Below are 15,565 nucleotides of genomic sequence, written 5' to 3'. Positions count from 1 at the left end.
GTCCACCAATACCACCTGGCCTCCAGCCATGGACCCCCGCCCAGTATCCGCTGTCTCTGGTGCGGTTCCTTCTCATCCTGTCTTCCTGCCTTGCTCAGCTGGACTTCCAATCACCTCTTTCAACTTTCAGCATTCTCCCTCGGCTTCCTCTTGTTTGTCAAAACCCCCAATCTGGCTCAGTCCAGCCCTCTGCTCAGCCACAGGCTGCCCCCTTGCCTGGGAAGACTGGCGAGGGGGTGGGGTGGGGGTGGGGGATGGATGGGGAGGAAGAACCCACCACCTGCTGACGGTCTCCCCAACCCCAGGCCTCTCCCTTTGGCCAGCAGGTAGGTAGTCCCTGATCTGTTCAGGCTCCTAAATGACTTTACCCTCCTCCTCACAAACCACAGCCCCTTCCCATCAGCACTCACCACGGCCACCGCCTGGGACTGCAGGAGTTCTGTTGGGGACATCACAGCGAAGTAGGCAATGTTCATGAGGATGTAGCACACCGTCACCAGAGGGATCCCAATGACAATGGCCCGGGGCAGGTTTCTGGAAGAGATGGTGACATGGGAACACAGGGTCATGTGAGATTGTCATCTTTGTCCAGCCCTTCCCCGCTGGCTGCCCTCCACCTGCTTCATGTGATGGGATAGGGTCACAGATGCCCTTTCTGAGCCCACCCCTGCCAGGGACGTGTGGCACAGCAGAGCCCCAGCAGGGATGAGGCATTTTCAAATGAGAATTTTCCCTCTCACACTCCAAGGCAGTAGAATTAAATTATTTAAAATAAAATGAGGGGCTGGGGATGTAGCTCAGTGGTAGAGTGCTCGCCTGGCATGCACAAGGCACTGGGTTCGACCTCAGCACCACATAAATGTGAAATACAGATATTGCATCCACCTAAAACTAAATATTTAAAAAAATGAATAAGGAAGAATGATCACTCAAAAAACAACCTCCAGGGAAATTAATAAAATAAAATAAAATAAAATGAGCCAGAGATAAAGGGAGTTCAAGTTCTTCCCTCCCCTTAGCAACCATTTCACTGCCCCCAAACAAAGCCAGACTCTAATGGGTGTATAAGGAGCTGACAGGAAACCTTCTGGGCTGGTAGGGTCAGCTCCCAGCTGAGGGGTCGAGTGCTTGCCCAGCATAAGGCCTGGGTTCCTCCCTCAGTACTTCAAAAAGAGCAAAATCTGGAAGTAGGTGGTGGAATAGCAGGAGGAAGCCGCTCCACTTTTTGCCTGGGAGGAGAAATTTGCTTTCACACACATGGTATTCTGCTTCCTCACCTGAAAGGCTCTTTAAGCTCTTCTGTGATATAATTGAGTTGATTCCTGGAGGAAAACAAAGCAGGCAAGGGTGACCTGTAACTTGTGACCTGAGTTTCTTGGCTAAGAGCGTGAAACACACAGTAATGAATGTCAGCCTCATTTAGAATTCTCCACCACAGGGAGCTCTGCTGCCGGAACGCTGGGGCGGTTTTTTTTTCTGGGAAGCCCTGGTGGCCTCGTGGCCCAGGGCCCTTCCAAGACCTACACATCTGTCTGTCCGTTGGTCAGACGGGAATCACATGGATTTTCAAGAATGTTCAGGAGTGGGGAGTCTCCAGGATACTTTGGAAACAATGAGAGACTGAACGGGAGATGAAGCTCACGACTGCTTGGCAGGAGTGACAGCCCTGCACGCGGATGGCCACCCTGCTTCCTTAAGTCACACAAGCATGGTCACATCGACTAAAACTACTATTTTCAAGGTTTAAATTGTTAAATACACTTGGCCTTGTCAAGCACAGGGCAGCCCCAGATGAAGCCTGCCCTGCTGCTCACCAGAGCCTCTAGGCCCAGGGGGCCTCTTTCTGGGCCTCCTTTTTGTTTGCTTGTTGAAGATTCTGCCTGGGGCTCACTACTACCTGCCCACCCGAGGTGCCACGTCCAAGACAGGACAGGGAACAGGCTGCCTTGGTGTCCCTGGGGTCTGAGGGCAATAGAAAGGTCAGGGGTGGGGCACTATACAAAAGGCAAACGTGAGATGAATTTTAGAGTCCCACCCAACCCCAGAAAGCAGAGGCCTTTGTTTTCCATAGAGTTGAAATCAGAGGGGGGCCTTACCAGCCGTCATAGGCCCAGAGTCCGTTGTAAAACGCGAGACTGACGGTTCCCACAGAAAGTTTCGTGCCCTCAAAGGAATTTTCAAAATTCTTTGTGTTTCCTGTAATCAATCCAAACAATGGACAGTGGGTGTCAGCTGACCACGTCTGGACTTTGCACTCCTCTCCATGAGAAAGAAGGGCGTGACTTGTGACCCCCAGTTTATAAAACAGACTGAGGGGCCGGCCACCTACAGCTTCTTTGGGGCAGTCCTGCCAGGCTTGACTTGCACTCACGCGCAGGACTGTTCCCGAAGGAAAGCAGGCGTGAGCTGGGCAGTGTCCACCCTTCTGCCTTGCTGCCACTCACCTTGGGCCAGGAGAACGAGTCCACTGATGATGATGACGGCCACGATCACCAGTTTGGCTGCCGTGAAGAAGTTCTGCACGTAGCTGCCGAGCCGCACACTCAGTGCATTCACTGTCGTGATGAGCACTGGGAAGGGCAGGAGCAGGGCGACATTATGTGCTTGTGGTTTTTCACAGGCCCTGGGAAGTCTCTCTACTCCCACTTCCACCCCTCTCCTCACCACATTTATGTCCTAAACACAGGGAGGGGGCAGGGTCAAGCACAGGAGTTGAAAGATCTTGAAAATGCACTTGATGGTGAGCTTTGTCATCCAGCTGGGCTGCCCCAGAGGATGATGGAGAAGCAGCCAGGCCTGAGCCAGGGACACGGATGACCCTCAGCAGCCCTGGCAGGCCTAGGGGTTTCTCAGCACCAGCAGGAACGGCCCAGCCTGCCCTGCTTCTCCCCGGAGCCTCTAGGCCCCTCGGGCCTCTTTCTGGGTGTGGAGGAGCTGGGGCCAGACTCCCTGACCACCAACTGTGCCAGGCTTTCCCTGACCCCTAACTGGGACTCCAGGGTTGGATACTCACTGATAGCAGCTGCAGCCAGGCATTTAATGACTGTCTCAGGAGGCTTGCAGCCTGAGTAGAAGGGCGCACACACGTACTCAGAGAAGCTGAGGCAGATGATGGCAAAGGATGAAGGCTTCATGACCATCAGGCTGGTCCAGGAGAAGAGGTAGGCAGGAATGGGGCCAAAGGCCTCCATCAGATAGGGGTACTCGCCCCCTGACTTGGTGATCATTGTGCCAAGCTCTGCAAAGCACAGCGCACCTGGAACACAGACAGGATGGGCCACCGGGTCCCCTGGTGAGGTGTTGCCCTAGTCCCAAGGAGCCTCCCTCCCTCAGGGGTCTGGGCTTCCAAGGGACCACCATGTCCTCTCATGACAGCCAGCCTGGAGTTTGGACTGAGGACATTTAGTGTACCCTTATTTGCCACATGCGCATCCAAAGTGAACCCAGCAACAGCAAGGGCAGCAGTGCTGTGTGTGTCCCCACATTTGACAGGAAGGGGTCCACGGGGAGCAGGTCTTTGTTACCCAGTGTTGCAAGGATCCCACAGGCTGCCCATATGATGAGACAGGGCCCCACGGTTTCCGTGTTGCTGAGCACAGACTTGGGGGAAATGAAGATCCCAGAACCGATGATGGTGCCCACGATGATACAGATGCCACTGACCAGGCCCACCTGGGACATGCAGGAAGGAAGAAGAGTCAATGCTGCCACCCCAGAGGTCGCAGGGACCAGAGGCAAGTCCTCAACACCCATTTATGGCCAGCACAGCTAGACGGCACATCCAGGCAGGTCCACCTGTGCTAACAGCAGGACAGTTTGGGGGCTTTGCTTGTATTGAAAAGATGGATCCTCATGACAGCCCCCTGAGTTGGGGATACCACACCACCCCCATTTTACTCCTGCCCAGGATTAACAGGTGGGGCAGACCTGGCTCAGGTTGCATACTGCCAACCAGCTCCCCAGAAAGACTCACTTAACAAACAGGTCAGCACCAAGGCCCCTGGGACATGCCATTTAGCTGGGCAGAATAGAAAGGATTTCTCCACCAAGCAGACCGTGGTCAGCACTTGGAGTCCTGGCCAGAGGAGCCACGTCAGCAACAGAGACCTCCCGGGGACAGAAACACTGGGGGACTGAGAAACTTCCTGTGGTGCCCTTGTGTAGGGGAGGGTGTGGGCTTTCTAAGAACAACATCCAACTCAGGTACATGCTGCACCACTACCTCCCCATGAAGTTTGGGAACAGGACAAATGAATCCACGGCAATAGAAACTGGGTGGGAGTGGGGAGGTCCTGCCTTGAAAGGAGCAAGATGGAGCTTTCAAGGTGATGCATTTATCAAAACTTCTCAAACTGAGCACTAAAGAGCTGCATCCTCCACTATATGAGAATTATATGCTAATGGGGGGTGTGCTTTTTTAAAGGGGAAAAAATTTTCTTGACTCAATAACTCATAACATCAACCCTTTGAAGCTGCCCAGGCATGATTTCCAGAGCAGGGCGTGAACGATGCATGGGTTAGACCCGGGTTAGATCCCAGAGGGTGAGGAGGATCCCAGTGAGGCTGGCTGCCCAGCGTCCTTGACACGCACAAGCAGGGGCTTCAGCTTCCTGAGCGCTTCTCTTCCTCCTCCTCTGGCTCTGTTCCTGGCTGGTGGTTTGGCTCACCAACATTTGCCCTATCCCCATCCCAGACCCTTTCTCTTGTTTGGACAAGGTCAGCCATTCAACCTGTAGTGTCCAATTGGGCTTAGAACATGCCTGGGGTTTGCTTAGCTGTGCTGTGTGGCTGAAGGGCCACAGGGTTCTGGAAGGACATCACTGGAATCAGGCCTGAGACTGGCAGAGAGGGAGAGTGTTGCTGCCGAGTTCCTGGCTCCTGCCTCACTAGATTCCTCCAAGATACAGTTGTCACCACTACAGATGCTCAAACTAGGAGGATCAGATATTGGGCAAAGATGGGATACAGCAAACTCAACCATCAGGAGAGCTTCTCTGACCGCCCCTGTAAAGGCCATCGGTTTAAGCAAATACTGGAATCTCCACATGCTTGCCCAATGCATGGAAGCATGTTCATGAACTTCCCATATAAATTCTCAGAAGAGTATGCTGATTTCACTCACCAGCACAAGGTAAGTCCAGAGAACCGTTCGTTTTAGGATGTACTTTGCAGAGCAGAAATCATATCTTTTGGTTGCCTACTAGGGATCAGTGGGGACTTTGGTCCCTGCTGCCTGTCCCTCATTCAGACCTGACAACCTCCCCTCTCCCACCCACCCCGCCGTCCCCCACACACCCTTACCTCTTTCTGGAGGCTTGTGGTCTTGGGTTCATTGCTCTGGATCGACTTCTCATCCTCTCCCCGTTTTCTCAGGCTCGTCTCCCCCATCTTTTCCTCCTGCTAGTCCCAGGAGGCTGCAAGGAGGGCATGGGCCGAATCTTGATTCGGCAAAAGCAGACAAGATGCAAAGGGAAGCTCAGCCAGGGCTCATCTGGACTAGGGATCTGACTCCCAAAGCAAATCACTTGCTCGTGTCTCGGGAGAGAACAGGGGCCAGTCCCTTAGGGACAGTTTGCTCAGCCCCAGGAATAAAAATCAGTCATTGATACTGCTCAGGCGGTGGGAAACAGAGCTTTCTGGATCTTTCCCAAACCTCAGGTACTTGTTTTGCCCCCCTCCTGTCAGGCCCCCGGCCTCCTGGCTCCCAAGCCACATCCTTGTCTCCTGTTCCTCAGTCACAACACACTTGAAACGCACTCCAGCTCCATGCTTTTTCAAAAGTAGAAAGAAATAGCTTAGAACACACTGGAATATACTCAGTGGAACCAAGGCCAAGGCCAGGGTGTCTGTCCCACTCTTCCTTCTCAAGGTTAAGACATCTCATGCTAACAGATCCACAGCTTCAGTGGAATGATAAAAAAAAAAAAAATTGCTGAGGGACACTAAGAATTAAGAGATGGTCATACCTTCCTCCTAAGTAAATTCTCTGTCCAGGTCTCCTTCAAGAGAGCAGGGGGCCTTACCCCTCTGGCCTTACCTTTCTCCTTGACCTTGTAGAGCCAGGGGAGCTGCCGGCCTTACTGACCACCTGCGTCTGTACAGTTGATCCCTAAGGAGGACCATCTCTTATGCCCAGAAGTAGAGGAAGCCAGAAGGTACAGAGGTCGACAGAGGTAATTATTAAACATGTCCTTCTCTCTCTTTTTTTTTTTTCCCCAACAATGAAACAACAATGATACACCACATGAGAAACGGAGGACCAAGCCAGCCAGTTTCTCTTCCAAAAAATGCTTTGTGTGTGTGTGTGTCAAGGTCCAAAAAACAAACAATCCCAAACCCAAACAAAACAAAACTAGATTTCTCCAGATCAACTACATCCTGTAAGTGAAAAATCTCTGCAATAAGTAGGAGTCATGCTTGTTTTCCCCTTTGGGAATCAGGAGATAAACTTTGGAACCAACTATTTTATTACCTTAATAGGCTATATATAGAACTCAAGTCAGGGAGAAACGCAGGTAACTCTGGTGTGTGGCACTTGACAATTGTTTTCCTCCCCACCCAGAGGAGAGGGCTGGAAGGTTGGCGCTGCCCTGGGGCACCCATCTTAACTGCAGCTCTGACCAAACGTCAGGTTCTGTGGTGGGCTGTCCAGGGAGCCTAGGACCCTGTTCACTGGGCTGTAGAGTTGGTTCCATACTCTCACTTGCCTGATGGGGAAATAGACCAGGGGTTGGGGGGAGCTAAGGTCTGAGACTACAGAGCCCTGGCCCAGCAGCGGTTCTCCAGCAGGGCTCAGAGGGGGTCCTGGGGGACAGCCCTCCCCACCAGGCAGGCTCAGCCCCAGGTGGCAGCTCTCAACTCTAATCTCAGATCAGGCCTTCCTGGGGAAGGAAGCTGCTTATCACAGGGCAGGGTGACAGCAGGGAATGTCTGAAGCATTGTTGCTATTATCTCCAGCCAAAACTCTCCCAGATTTTTCCTTAGGGTAAACTTAACAGCATTCCTCCATCCCAGGATGAACCAAAGGTCGGGGACAGCGCTGGACTAGTGTCTAGGGTCACTTTGGGAGCACATTAGGGCAGGCAGACCTGGAAGAAGGACAGATATCAGGGCCATCTCTCTCTCCTCTTTTTAAGCAGTGAAATGTAAATTGCAGACTCCATGTGTTTATGTGTGTGTGTGTGTTGCTGGGGATTGAACCAAGGGCTTCCCATTTGCTAGGCACTAAGCTACACCCCATGATTTTCTTACTTTTTAAAGTGCATTTACTTATATTATTTTAAAGTGCATTTACTTATATTATTTTAATAATGGGTTTAATTGTAATTGTGGAATATTAATACAAGAAGATAACACACCTGGATCATTTCCCTCTGTTATCCCCTCTCCCGTCTCCTCTTCTCTACTCAAGTCTGCTACTTTCATGTTCTTTATAGATTCCACATATGAGGGAAAACCTGGGATGTTTATCTTTCTGAGTCTGACATTGTGCTTAATGTGATGTTCTCTAGTTCCATCCATTTTTATGAAAATGGCATGATTCCATTATTCTTTATGGCCAAATGATACTCCATTATGTTATACACCATTTAAAAAAAAATCCACCTATGAATGGTCAATAATTATTTGAAAAAACATTCAGTATCTGTAGCCATCAGGAAAATGCAAATTAGGAGTACATTACGGGGCTGGGGTTGTAACAAGGTGGTAGAGTGCTTGCCTAGCACGGGTGAGGTACTGGGTTTGATCCTCAGCAGAACATAAATAAATATGTCCATCTACCAAACAAAAAAAAAGACACTGGGCTTCCATCTCTTCCCTGTTAGACTGGCTGTCACCAAGAATATAGAAAACAATGCTGGTGAGGATGCAGGAGGAAAGGGAACCCTTATTCACTGTTGGTGGGAGTGTAGTAAATTGGTACAGCAACCATGGAAATAGTATGGAGGTTCCTCAAAAAACTAAAAGCAGATCTACCATATGACCCAGCTGTAGCACTCCTGAGCATCTCTCCCCAGGACCATCTCTTACAGTCAGTCGGAGGATACAGGGAACTGGGCTACCCCAGAGCCGGGGATACTGATTTAGAAGTTTGTCACCTCCCTTCTTAAGAAGGTCCCACTTGCTAGATCCCTGAGCAGAGTCCTGGTCCATGGGTACCCGAATGCCAGGGGAGTGGAAGCCTGAGGCCAGAGGCAGGGCCTGCCCAGGGGCTTTTGTGCACCTTAGCATATCTCCTAGCAGCACTCAGATCACTGGCCTGTCTGTATTTACAGGACACTACAGAATGCTCCTAAGGTCAAGATTGCCCACCGTGGGCTGGTTTTTATTTTTATTTTTTAAAGAGACAGGGTCTTGTTATGTTGCCCAGGCTAGTCTGGAACTCCCAGGCTCAAGCAATCCTCCTGCCTCAGGCTGAGGTTCCCCTGGACTTCTTGACCCTCACCTCATGCTGAGTTTGGAACATCTGAGCATGAGGATTCTTTGTCAAGCCTGGCTCAAGTTTCACCTCCCTGCTGTCAATTCCCTCTTAAAGTTAATTTCCCAGGAAGCTTTGTAAAATGCCATTATTTCTTAGATACCTGACAAATCTCTTGATCTTCCCTTTCAAAATGTGTGGGTTTTTTTCCCAGTTGCAAAGCTGCTTGCAGTTTGAATAACACTATCTTCATTTGATCTTACATTTGGTTCCCTGTTTTTATGGGTACTCCACCACTGAGCCACATCCCCAGCCCTACTTTGTATTTTATTTAGAGACAGGGTCTCACTGAGTTGCTTAACACCTCAATTTTGCTGAGGCTGGATTTGAACTCTTGATCCTCCTGCCTCACCCTGAGCCGCTGGGATTATAGGGGTGCACCACCACATCTGTCTTCGTTCTCTTCTTCTGTAATGGTTTTTAAACATAAAATGTGTTTAACCTGGTGGTGTAAATCCATTTCTCCACAGTCTCTGGGATATCCATATGGACAATATTTTCTCTGATTTATCTTCCACATGACAGACTGGAGCTTTGACAAACATTCAGGCAGAGGCTGCCTTGTCCTTTGCCATCTAAAAATTATTCCAGACTTGTAGTAGTCAGTTTTGCATTACTGTAACAAAATATTTGAGGCAAGTTTTACTTTATAAAGGAAAGAGGATTATTTGGCTTACAGTATTGGAGGTTCAGGAGCATGGCACTGGCATCAGTCAGCTCTGGTGAGGGTCCTCTTGGTTGTGTCCCATCACGGCAGAGAGCAAAGGCAGGAGTGTATGTGGGAATATGCAATCACATTGCCAGACAGGAAACCAGAGGAACTGGGGTCCCAAAGCCCCTTCTGAGGGCACATTCCCAATTGACCTAAGGATCTCCTGCTAGGACTCACCTCTTAAGGTCCCACCACCTCCCACTCTGGCCACCCTGGGGACTGAGCCTTCAATACAAGAACCTGTGGAGAAACATACTTAAATAAGTAGGTCCAAACCACAGCAAGACCTGCCTTCAAGTTTATAAACTTTGGTTCTTTTCCTTCCTTCCTGACACTGCTGACAGTAGTTTAGGAGGGGACCCAAAAGACAGGTGTAACGTGTATGGCAGTGTTCACTTCCCTACCTGAGTTCCTACCAGAAGAACGCGGAGAGTCTGGAATGTGCAATCTTGCAACGTTGAGGACTTAAGTCATCATACAACTATTAGCAAGGTAAGCATGATTTCAGTCTTATCTGGGAACAATCTTTACCTACACACTCAGGAACTCTTGGAATAGGGCAATTCTACCTTAGCACTTTGATAACATCTTCCTTCTTTCCTTTCTGCTCCCCTTCCTTCTTTCCCTGGGGATTAAGCCCAGGAACTCTGACATGCTAAGCATATGCTCTACCACTGAATTACACCCCCAGCCATGTCCTCATTTTTGTGTTCCAAATACCTTCAATAAAGAACCACCACTTGTTTCTGTCTGCCTGGTGTCTACTACTTGGGAGAACTGCCCCTTCCTGTGCCATTCTGATGGGCCACCATTAGTGAGCTTTCCATTACTATGACAAGATACCTGAGATAATCAACTTATAAGGAGGAAAGGTTTATTTTGGCTCACAGCTTAGAGGTTTCAATGCATGGTCTCTTGGCCCCATTGCTTTGAACCCGTGGCAAGGCAGGACATTGTGGTGAGAGGGCATGGTAGAGAAAACCTGCTCATCTCATGGTGGCGATGAAGCAAAAAACAAGAGAGGAAGGGGTGAGGGTCTCAATATTCCCTTCAAATATATGTCCTCAACGACCTACCTTCCTTCCACTCCCCCCGCCCAGGAGAGCCAAGGCTGGTGACCAAACCTTTAGCCTGTAAGCATTTGAGAAATGTCTACGATTCAAACCACGACAGTTAAAAACCAAAGGACCCCATTTCCCAGCCGCAGAGGAACACTTATATGGTGTCTAGTATCTCTTTCCAAAATTTTTCTTTTCCCCCTACATGTTGGGCATTTCCCTTAAAGTCCTGTTGCTTACAACACAACCCTGGTTTGTAGAACATACTGCATTGTCCGGTTCCTCCATTTTCAAAGATCTATTCTTTGAAAATTATTATAGGGGTTATAGGGGTGCACCACCACATCTGTCATTGTGATAGCCAGGCCTGTCCCGAACAGGTGAGACACAGGATGCTCCGTGCTCCGACATTCTTGATAACGTAAGGGGCACAGGTACTCTTGCCTCAGAGTCAGCTAGAAGGAAGGCTAGCCACCTGTATTCGTCCATTTTCTGTTGCCAATAACACAGTCATAGATTGGGTAAGTTGTAAGGAAAAGAAGATGATTTTGGCTCACATTTCTGGCCAAAGGCCAAGGGACCACATCTTGTGATGTCTTCTTGCTGATGGAGTCCTGAGGCAGTGTAGGGTATCACAAGGAGTGCCTGTGTGTATGTGCCTGTGTGTGTGTGTCCCCTTTGGTCCCCTCTTTATAAAGCCACCAGCATTCAATCATGAGGGCTCCATCCTAAAGAATTTGTCAAACGTAATCACATCCCAAAGGCCCTACCTCTAAACACCATGTTAGATTAAGTTCCCTCCCCTTTAGCACCCCACCGTGGGACGGTATTAAGGGGAGGGAACCTGCGTTTTGGAGGGAACAGTTTTTGAATCACCAGACCACAGGCACTCTACTCTCATCTGTCCTCTCTTTACAGAGGGCTGTCATATGAAGCAAGAGGATGGGGGAGGGCACAGCACACCCAGCACAGAGGTGGGGAGCCAACCTCGGGGACCTCGGCAGTGGTGTCCTGTCCAGCTCGAGGAACTGCCATGGGCTCCTCACGTCTGAAGTCTGCTTGGGCTCACTAACCACCTTCGTCCTGCTGTTTGGAGTCACTGGGACTGTAAAAGTAGACCCCCATAAGCGTGTGTAAACTACAACTGTCCTTCTCTAATCCCTCCTACACGACCATCATCAAAAATGAGCAAGAGTTGACTGGGCGCCCTGGCACAGGCTGTAATCCCAGTGGCTCAGGAGGCTGAGGCAGGAGGATCATGAGTTCAAAGCCAGCCTCAGCAAAAGCGAGGTGCTAAGCAACTCAGTGCGACCCTGTTTCTAAAAATAAGATACAAAACAAGGCTGGGCATGTGTCTCAGTGGTTGAGTGCCCATGAGTTCAATCCCTGGTACAAAAAAAAAAAAAAAAAAATTAAAAAAAAACAAAACCGAGGAAGAGTCAAGCCTGAGGGGGTTGGAAGGGAGCAAGCTCTCCACGCAGACCTGGGACGGGCTCACCGCTCCCAGGAAATCCGAGGCCAAGCCAGCCAGGCCCAGGCCCTTCCTGACCGCCAGCTACCATGACTCCTGACACCAGCCAGTTGTAATGGAGCAGAGTAAGGCCGGTCATGGGCCACACTGAGTGCTCCCGGGCTACCCAGCTCCACCCTGCTGTGCTGTGGGTGGATAATTATTTGATTTTAGTTCAGAACCATCCCAAGGAGGCTCAGCCTCTGGTGTGCGATCCAGTCTGAACTTCACGTCCAGACAGCATACATGGCTCCTCCCTGCAGGCCGGGCCACCTGTGCCAAGCCCAAGGAGGGACCCTGCTGAGCCACCCAAGCTGGTCACTGTGCCTTTCACTCCTGATGGCAGCACAGGTGGGTGAGGGCCAGGCCCAAGGCTGGCTAAGCTCCAAGGGCCAAATACTAGGATGTTTTTTCCCTCAAATCTCTCCTCTCAAAAAAGTTACTGACAACACGGAGTACTGGAAGGTGTAGAGGATCCAGAACTCTCACAGATGTTTGCTGGAATGTAAAATGGTGCAGAGAGAGGCCTGGCAATATTATTATTATTATTATTAATTTTTTTGTGGTGTCACCTCTGATCTCAGTGCTCCCCTGCACAGGTCAACTTGAAAACTAAGAATGTCTCTTACCAGCTCCCAGGACAGTCTTGTGCCCAGCCTTCTCTCCCCACCCAGTTCTGATTTCCCCCAGGGCTGCTTTTAATTGCTGTCCAAGGCAGCAGGGCTCACTTGAGTTCCTGGGTCGTGTTTAATAGCTGTTTGACTTTGATCACTTTCAACCTGATCAGGAATTTCCATGACTTCTGTACTGGGACCAAGAAGAACAGTATGGTTTCCTCCTCAAACCGAGACCTCAGGATGGAATGAGCAGAGCCCTCCAGCAGTCCTGCTCCCCCTGGTCTAGCCTCGCCTCATTTCCCACCTCAACCCCAGTCAGAAGGCCCTGCTGCTCCTGAGTGCTTTCCTCTGCTCCCAAGAGTCCTCTGTGTCCTTTAGCTCCTGAAACCTGTCCATTCTGCAAAGCAGGGGGCACTCCCAGTCCTCCATGAACCCCCATGGTCTCAGGCCCTTCTTGGAACCCCACAAGTTATCTGCTACTCAGTGGCCTTAACTTTTGCTGCTTTGCCGGCCTCACCCCCCTTCACACCCTGGACTTGCAGCCCATCTGTCTGAAGCAGGCGGGGGGAAGCTGGGCAAGGGACCAAGTGCTATAGGACCTTCCCCTCTTTCCTGGTCACCATGCAGTCCCAGGGGTCACTGAACTCACAAAGTATGTTTGAAATGTGTGTTTGAAACTTAAAGCAGAAATGTAAGAATGTTCACTTCTCAAGGGAATAAAAATGGTCTCACAAAAGCAGAAGACAAGCATTAAAATTCTTAATACACCTTTATACCACCATTTATCATATCCCTGTTGCACATAAGGTAAGTTGACACCAAATTCACATCTTCATACATGTATTTTGTATAATGATGAGGGTCTCCTTCCACCATCCTTGCTATTCCCCTTCTCCCCCCCTTTCCCTCCCACCCCTATTCCCTATCTAGAGGTAATTTTCCTCCCTTGCTCTCCCTCCCTACCCCACTTTGAGTTACTCCCCTTATATCAGAGAAAACATTCCACATTTGTTCTTTTGGGATTGGCTAACTTCACTTAGCATAATCTTCTCTAATGCAATGCCATGATCTTATTCTTTTTTAGTGCTGAGTAATATCCCATTGTGTATAAATGTCATATTTTTTTTATCCAATCATCTATTAAAGGGCATCTAGGTTGGTTCCACAGTTCAGCTATTGAGAATTGTGCTACTATAAACATTGATGTGGCTATGTCCCTGTAGTATGCCGTTTTTAGGTCTTTTGGGTATAGTCCAAGAAGAGGAATAGCTGAGTCAAATGGTGGTTCCATTCCCAGCTTTCCAAGGAATCTCCATACTGCTTTCAAAAAAAAAAAAAAAAAATCAATGATAGTTCATGTATATGGCATAATTTGCCGTGAACATACTTTATATACAGAGTTATGAAAAATCGTGCTGTGAATGGATAATTATGAATGTAATGTATTCCACTATTGTCATATATGAAATAATTTTTTTAAAAAAGCAGAAGAGATGTCAAAAATAGCTCCCCAGGTAATGATGATAGAGCAATGTTCCCACCAATGAGCCACCCCCGAGAATGAGACTCACTTGTACAGATTTTGAGACAGTTGATATAAATTCCTTTGAAATAAAAAAGTTATTTACTAATTATTTACATCTCCTAAGGAGATGTTACACAGTTTTAAATTCTGTTGAACCTTTCTACCCTTTGAAAAATAAAATTAAATTGCAATGTTTTAGTTATTGAACAAATTCAATAAAATGTAAAAGATATGACATTCTATCCTAATTTTCCAGCTAGCACTCAAAGGTCACTCCTACACATGACTAATGACAAGAACCAGGGCCTACTTAACCCCTAAAACAATACAAAATTTAGCCACTGGGGGTTTTGTTGAAGGATGTGTTCCAGGATTCTGTTTAGGGTCTTGATGTTCCTGAGTTCGTCCAGCATGCCTGGAGCAGGTGGCCCTGAATGGCTGGCACTTCCACCAGGAGTCCCACTGGGTGGTCCTAAGAGACTGGAAAACCTACCTGAGAAGCCATAGAGAGGAACAGAACATGGGCCCCCTAGTGTCCTTGTTGGTGGCAACAGTAGAGGGACCCCACCTGGGTGCTCAAAGGGAGAGCTCTCAATGAGTGGCCCTAGTATCTTCCCAAGAGAACCAGGAGGACTAGGAGAAGGCAGAAAGCCTCTGGTTCTACTCCCTGGGACATGAGGACCAGCACCTTACTTTTTTGCCCACCCAGGACGGAGGCATAAGCTGTCATTACTGCTGCTCCATCAGCTGCCTCATCCAGCTGTTTATCTGACACACAGAATGTGCTCCTCCAGCTCCTCCATTCCTTCCAGAGCTTACTCAGCTGCAGATCTAGAGGCCTGTAAACAGGCCAGCCCAGCAGGCCACCTGCTAACCTGAGCAGTGACATAGTCTGAGTGGCAATGCAGCTAGAGGACATGACCTGGCTGAAATATATCTCAGCAGTACATTGTTAAGAAAAGCAAAATGTAAATAACCAATTAAACTCCCGCGAGTTTATTTCTTCCTTGCTCTAGCACTTGCTGGGCCTCTGCATTTCCCTGGCCACTGCTGGCTCTTGCGGACGGATGCTGCCCTGTGTCAGCTGGTGGGAGGCAGACCTTTCAGGCCATGGCGCCTAACCCACTGGCTCCTGCAGACTCTGGCAGGTGGAGGTGAGAGGCTTCCCGTCGCAGAAGCTGGCGCTGTGCCCATCCAGCAGGTCTCCCTGAGCGGTGCCTTCGAGGCACACATACTTGAAAGCCGTGTTGTCCCACAGGCCTTTCCCTGCTAGTGTGGTCTGGAGAAGTTCTCGGATTCTTTGGTTTTCCTTGGAGGCAGACTTGCAAATAATCTCAAGCTCACCTTCCATTTCTCTGAGAAAAATACACAAATCAAAGGGGAATTTTAAAATACCACAAGTTGAATATATTCACAGAGGCTTACGAACCTAAAGTAGAAGGAACTCAAATGAAAGCAAATTGAACATCACAGAAGAGCACCCACTGCGCTTCAGGGCCAGGGCAAAGGCTCAGGGCTCAGTGAAGCACCAGGCCCTCTGGAAACAGGGGAAAATAAAAACCAACCGACCAACCAAACAAAACGCAAAGGCACAGGCTTCAAAAGGATTTCTTATTTTTCTCCTCTAAGCTTTGCCTTTTCCTTGACTTTAGCTTCAAGGCACA

At 49.1% G+C, this 15,565-nt stretch overlaps 2 protein-coding genes across 8 annotated transcripts in view; both read right to left on the bottom strand.

Annotated features, from left to right (window-relative positions):
* Positions 1-6,180, bottom strand: part of Slc7a9 (solute carrier family 7 member 9) — a 34,810-nt gene extending 28,630 nt beyond the window's left edge. For 2 of the 4 annotated variants that reach the window (XM_046448146.2, XM_046448145.2), the window contains exons 1-8: positions 6,038-6,180; positions 5,302-5,438; positions 3,525-3,672; positions 3,014-3,256; positions 2,445-2,570; positions 2,097-2,196; positions 1,278-1,322; positions 411-534 (exon numbers count right to left, since the gene is read on the bottom strand). In XM_046448146.2, the coding sequence (XP_046304102.1) occupies positions 411-534; positions 1,278-1,322; positions 2,097-2,196; positions 2,445-2,570; positions 3,014-3,256; positions 3,525-3,672; positions 5,302-5,388 (873 nt within the window). In that variant the 5' untranslated portion in view covers positions 5,389-5,438; positions 6,038-6,180. Of the gene's footprint in view, positions 1-410; positions 535-1,277; positions 1,323-2,096; positions 2,197-2,444; positions 2,571-3,013; positions 3,257-3,524; positions 3,673-5,301; positions 5,439-5,966 lie in introns of all 4 variants that reach the window. The other 2 variants (XM_046448147.2, XM_046448148.2) reach the window with 2 other exon arrangements.
* Positions 6,181-13,126: 6,946 nt separating this feature from the next.
* The window catches only part of Cep89 (centrosomal protein 89), a 63,641-nt gene continuing 61,202 nt past the window's right edge, over positions 13,127-15,565 (bottom strand). For all 4 annotated transcript variants that reach the window (XM_046447956.2, XM_046447955.2, XM_046447957.2 and 1 more), the window contains one exon: positions 13,127-15,256. In XM_046447956.2, coding sequence (XP_046303912.1) covers positions 15,019-15,256 — 238 coding nt within the window. In that variant the 3' untranslated portion in view covers positions 13,127-15,018. The remainder of the gene's footprint in view (positions 15,257-15,565) is intronic.

Source organism: Marmota monax, unplaced genomic scaffold (genome assembly GCF_021218885.2).
Source record: "Marmota monax isolate L192 unplaced genomic scaffold, Marmota_monax_Labrador192_F-V1.1 WCK01_AAM20220418_F8-fsc00101, whole genome shotgun sequence".
Classification (NCBI taxonomy): Eukaryota; Metazoa; Chordata; class Mammalia; order Rodentia; family Sciuridae; genus Marmota; species Marmota monax.
The sequence above is the reverse complement of the archived record's forward strand: the minus strand, read 5'-3'. Positions and strand labels throughout refer to the sequence as shown.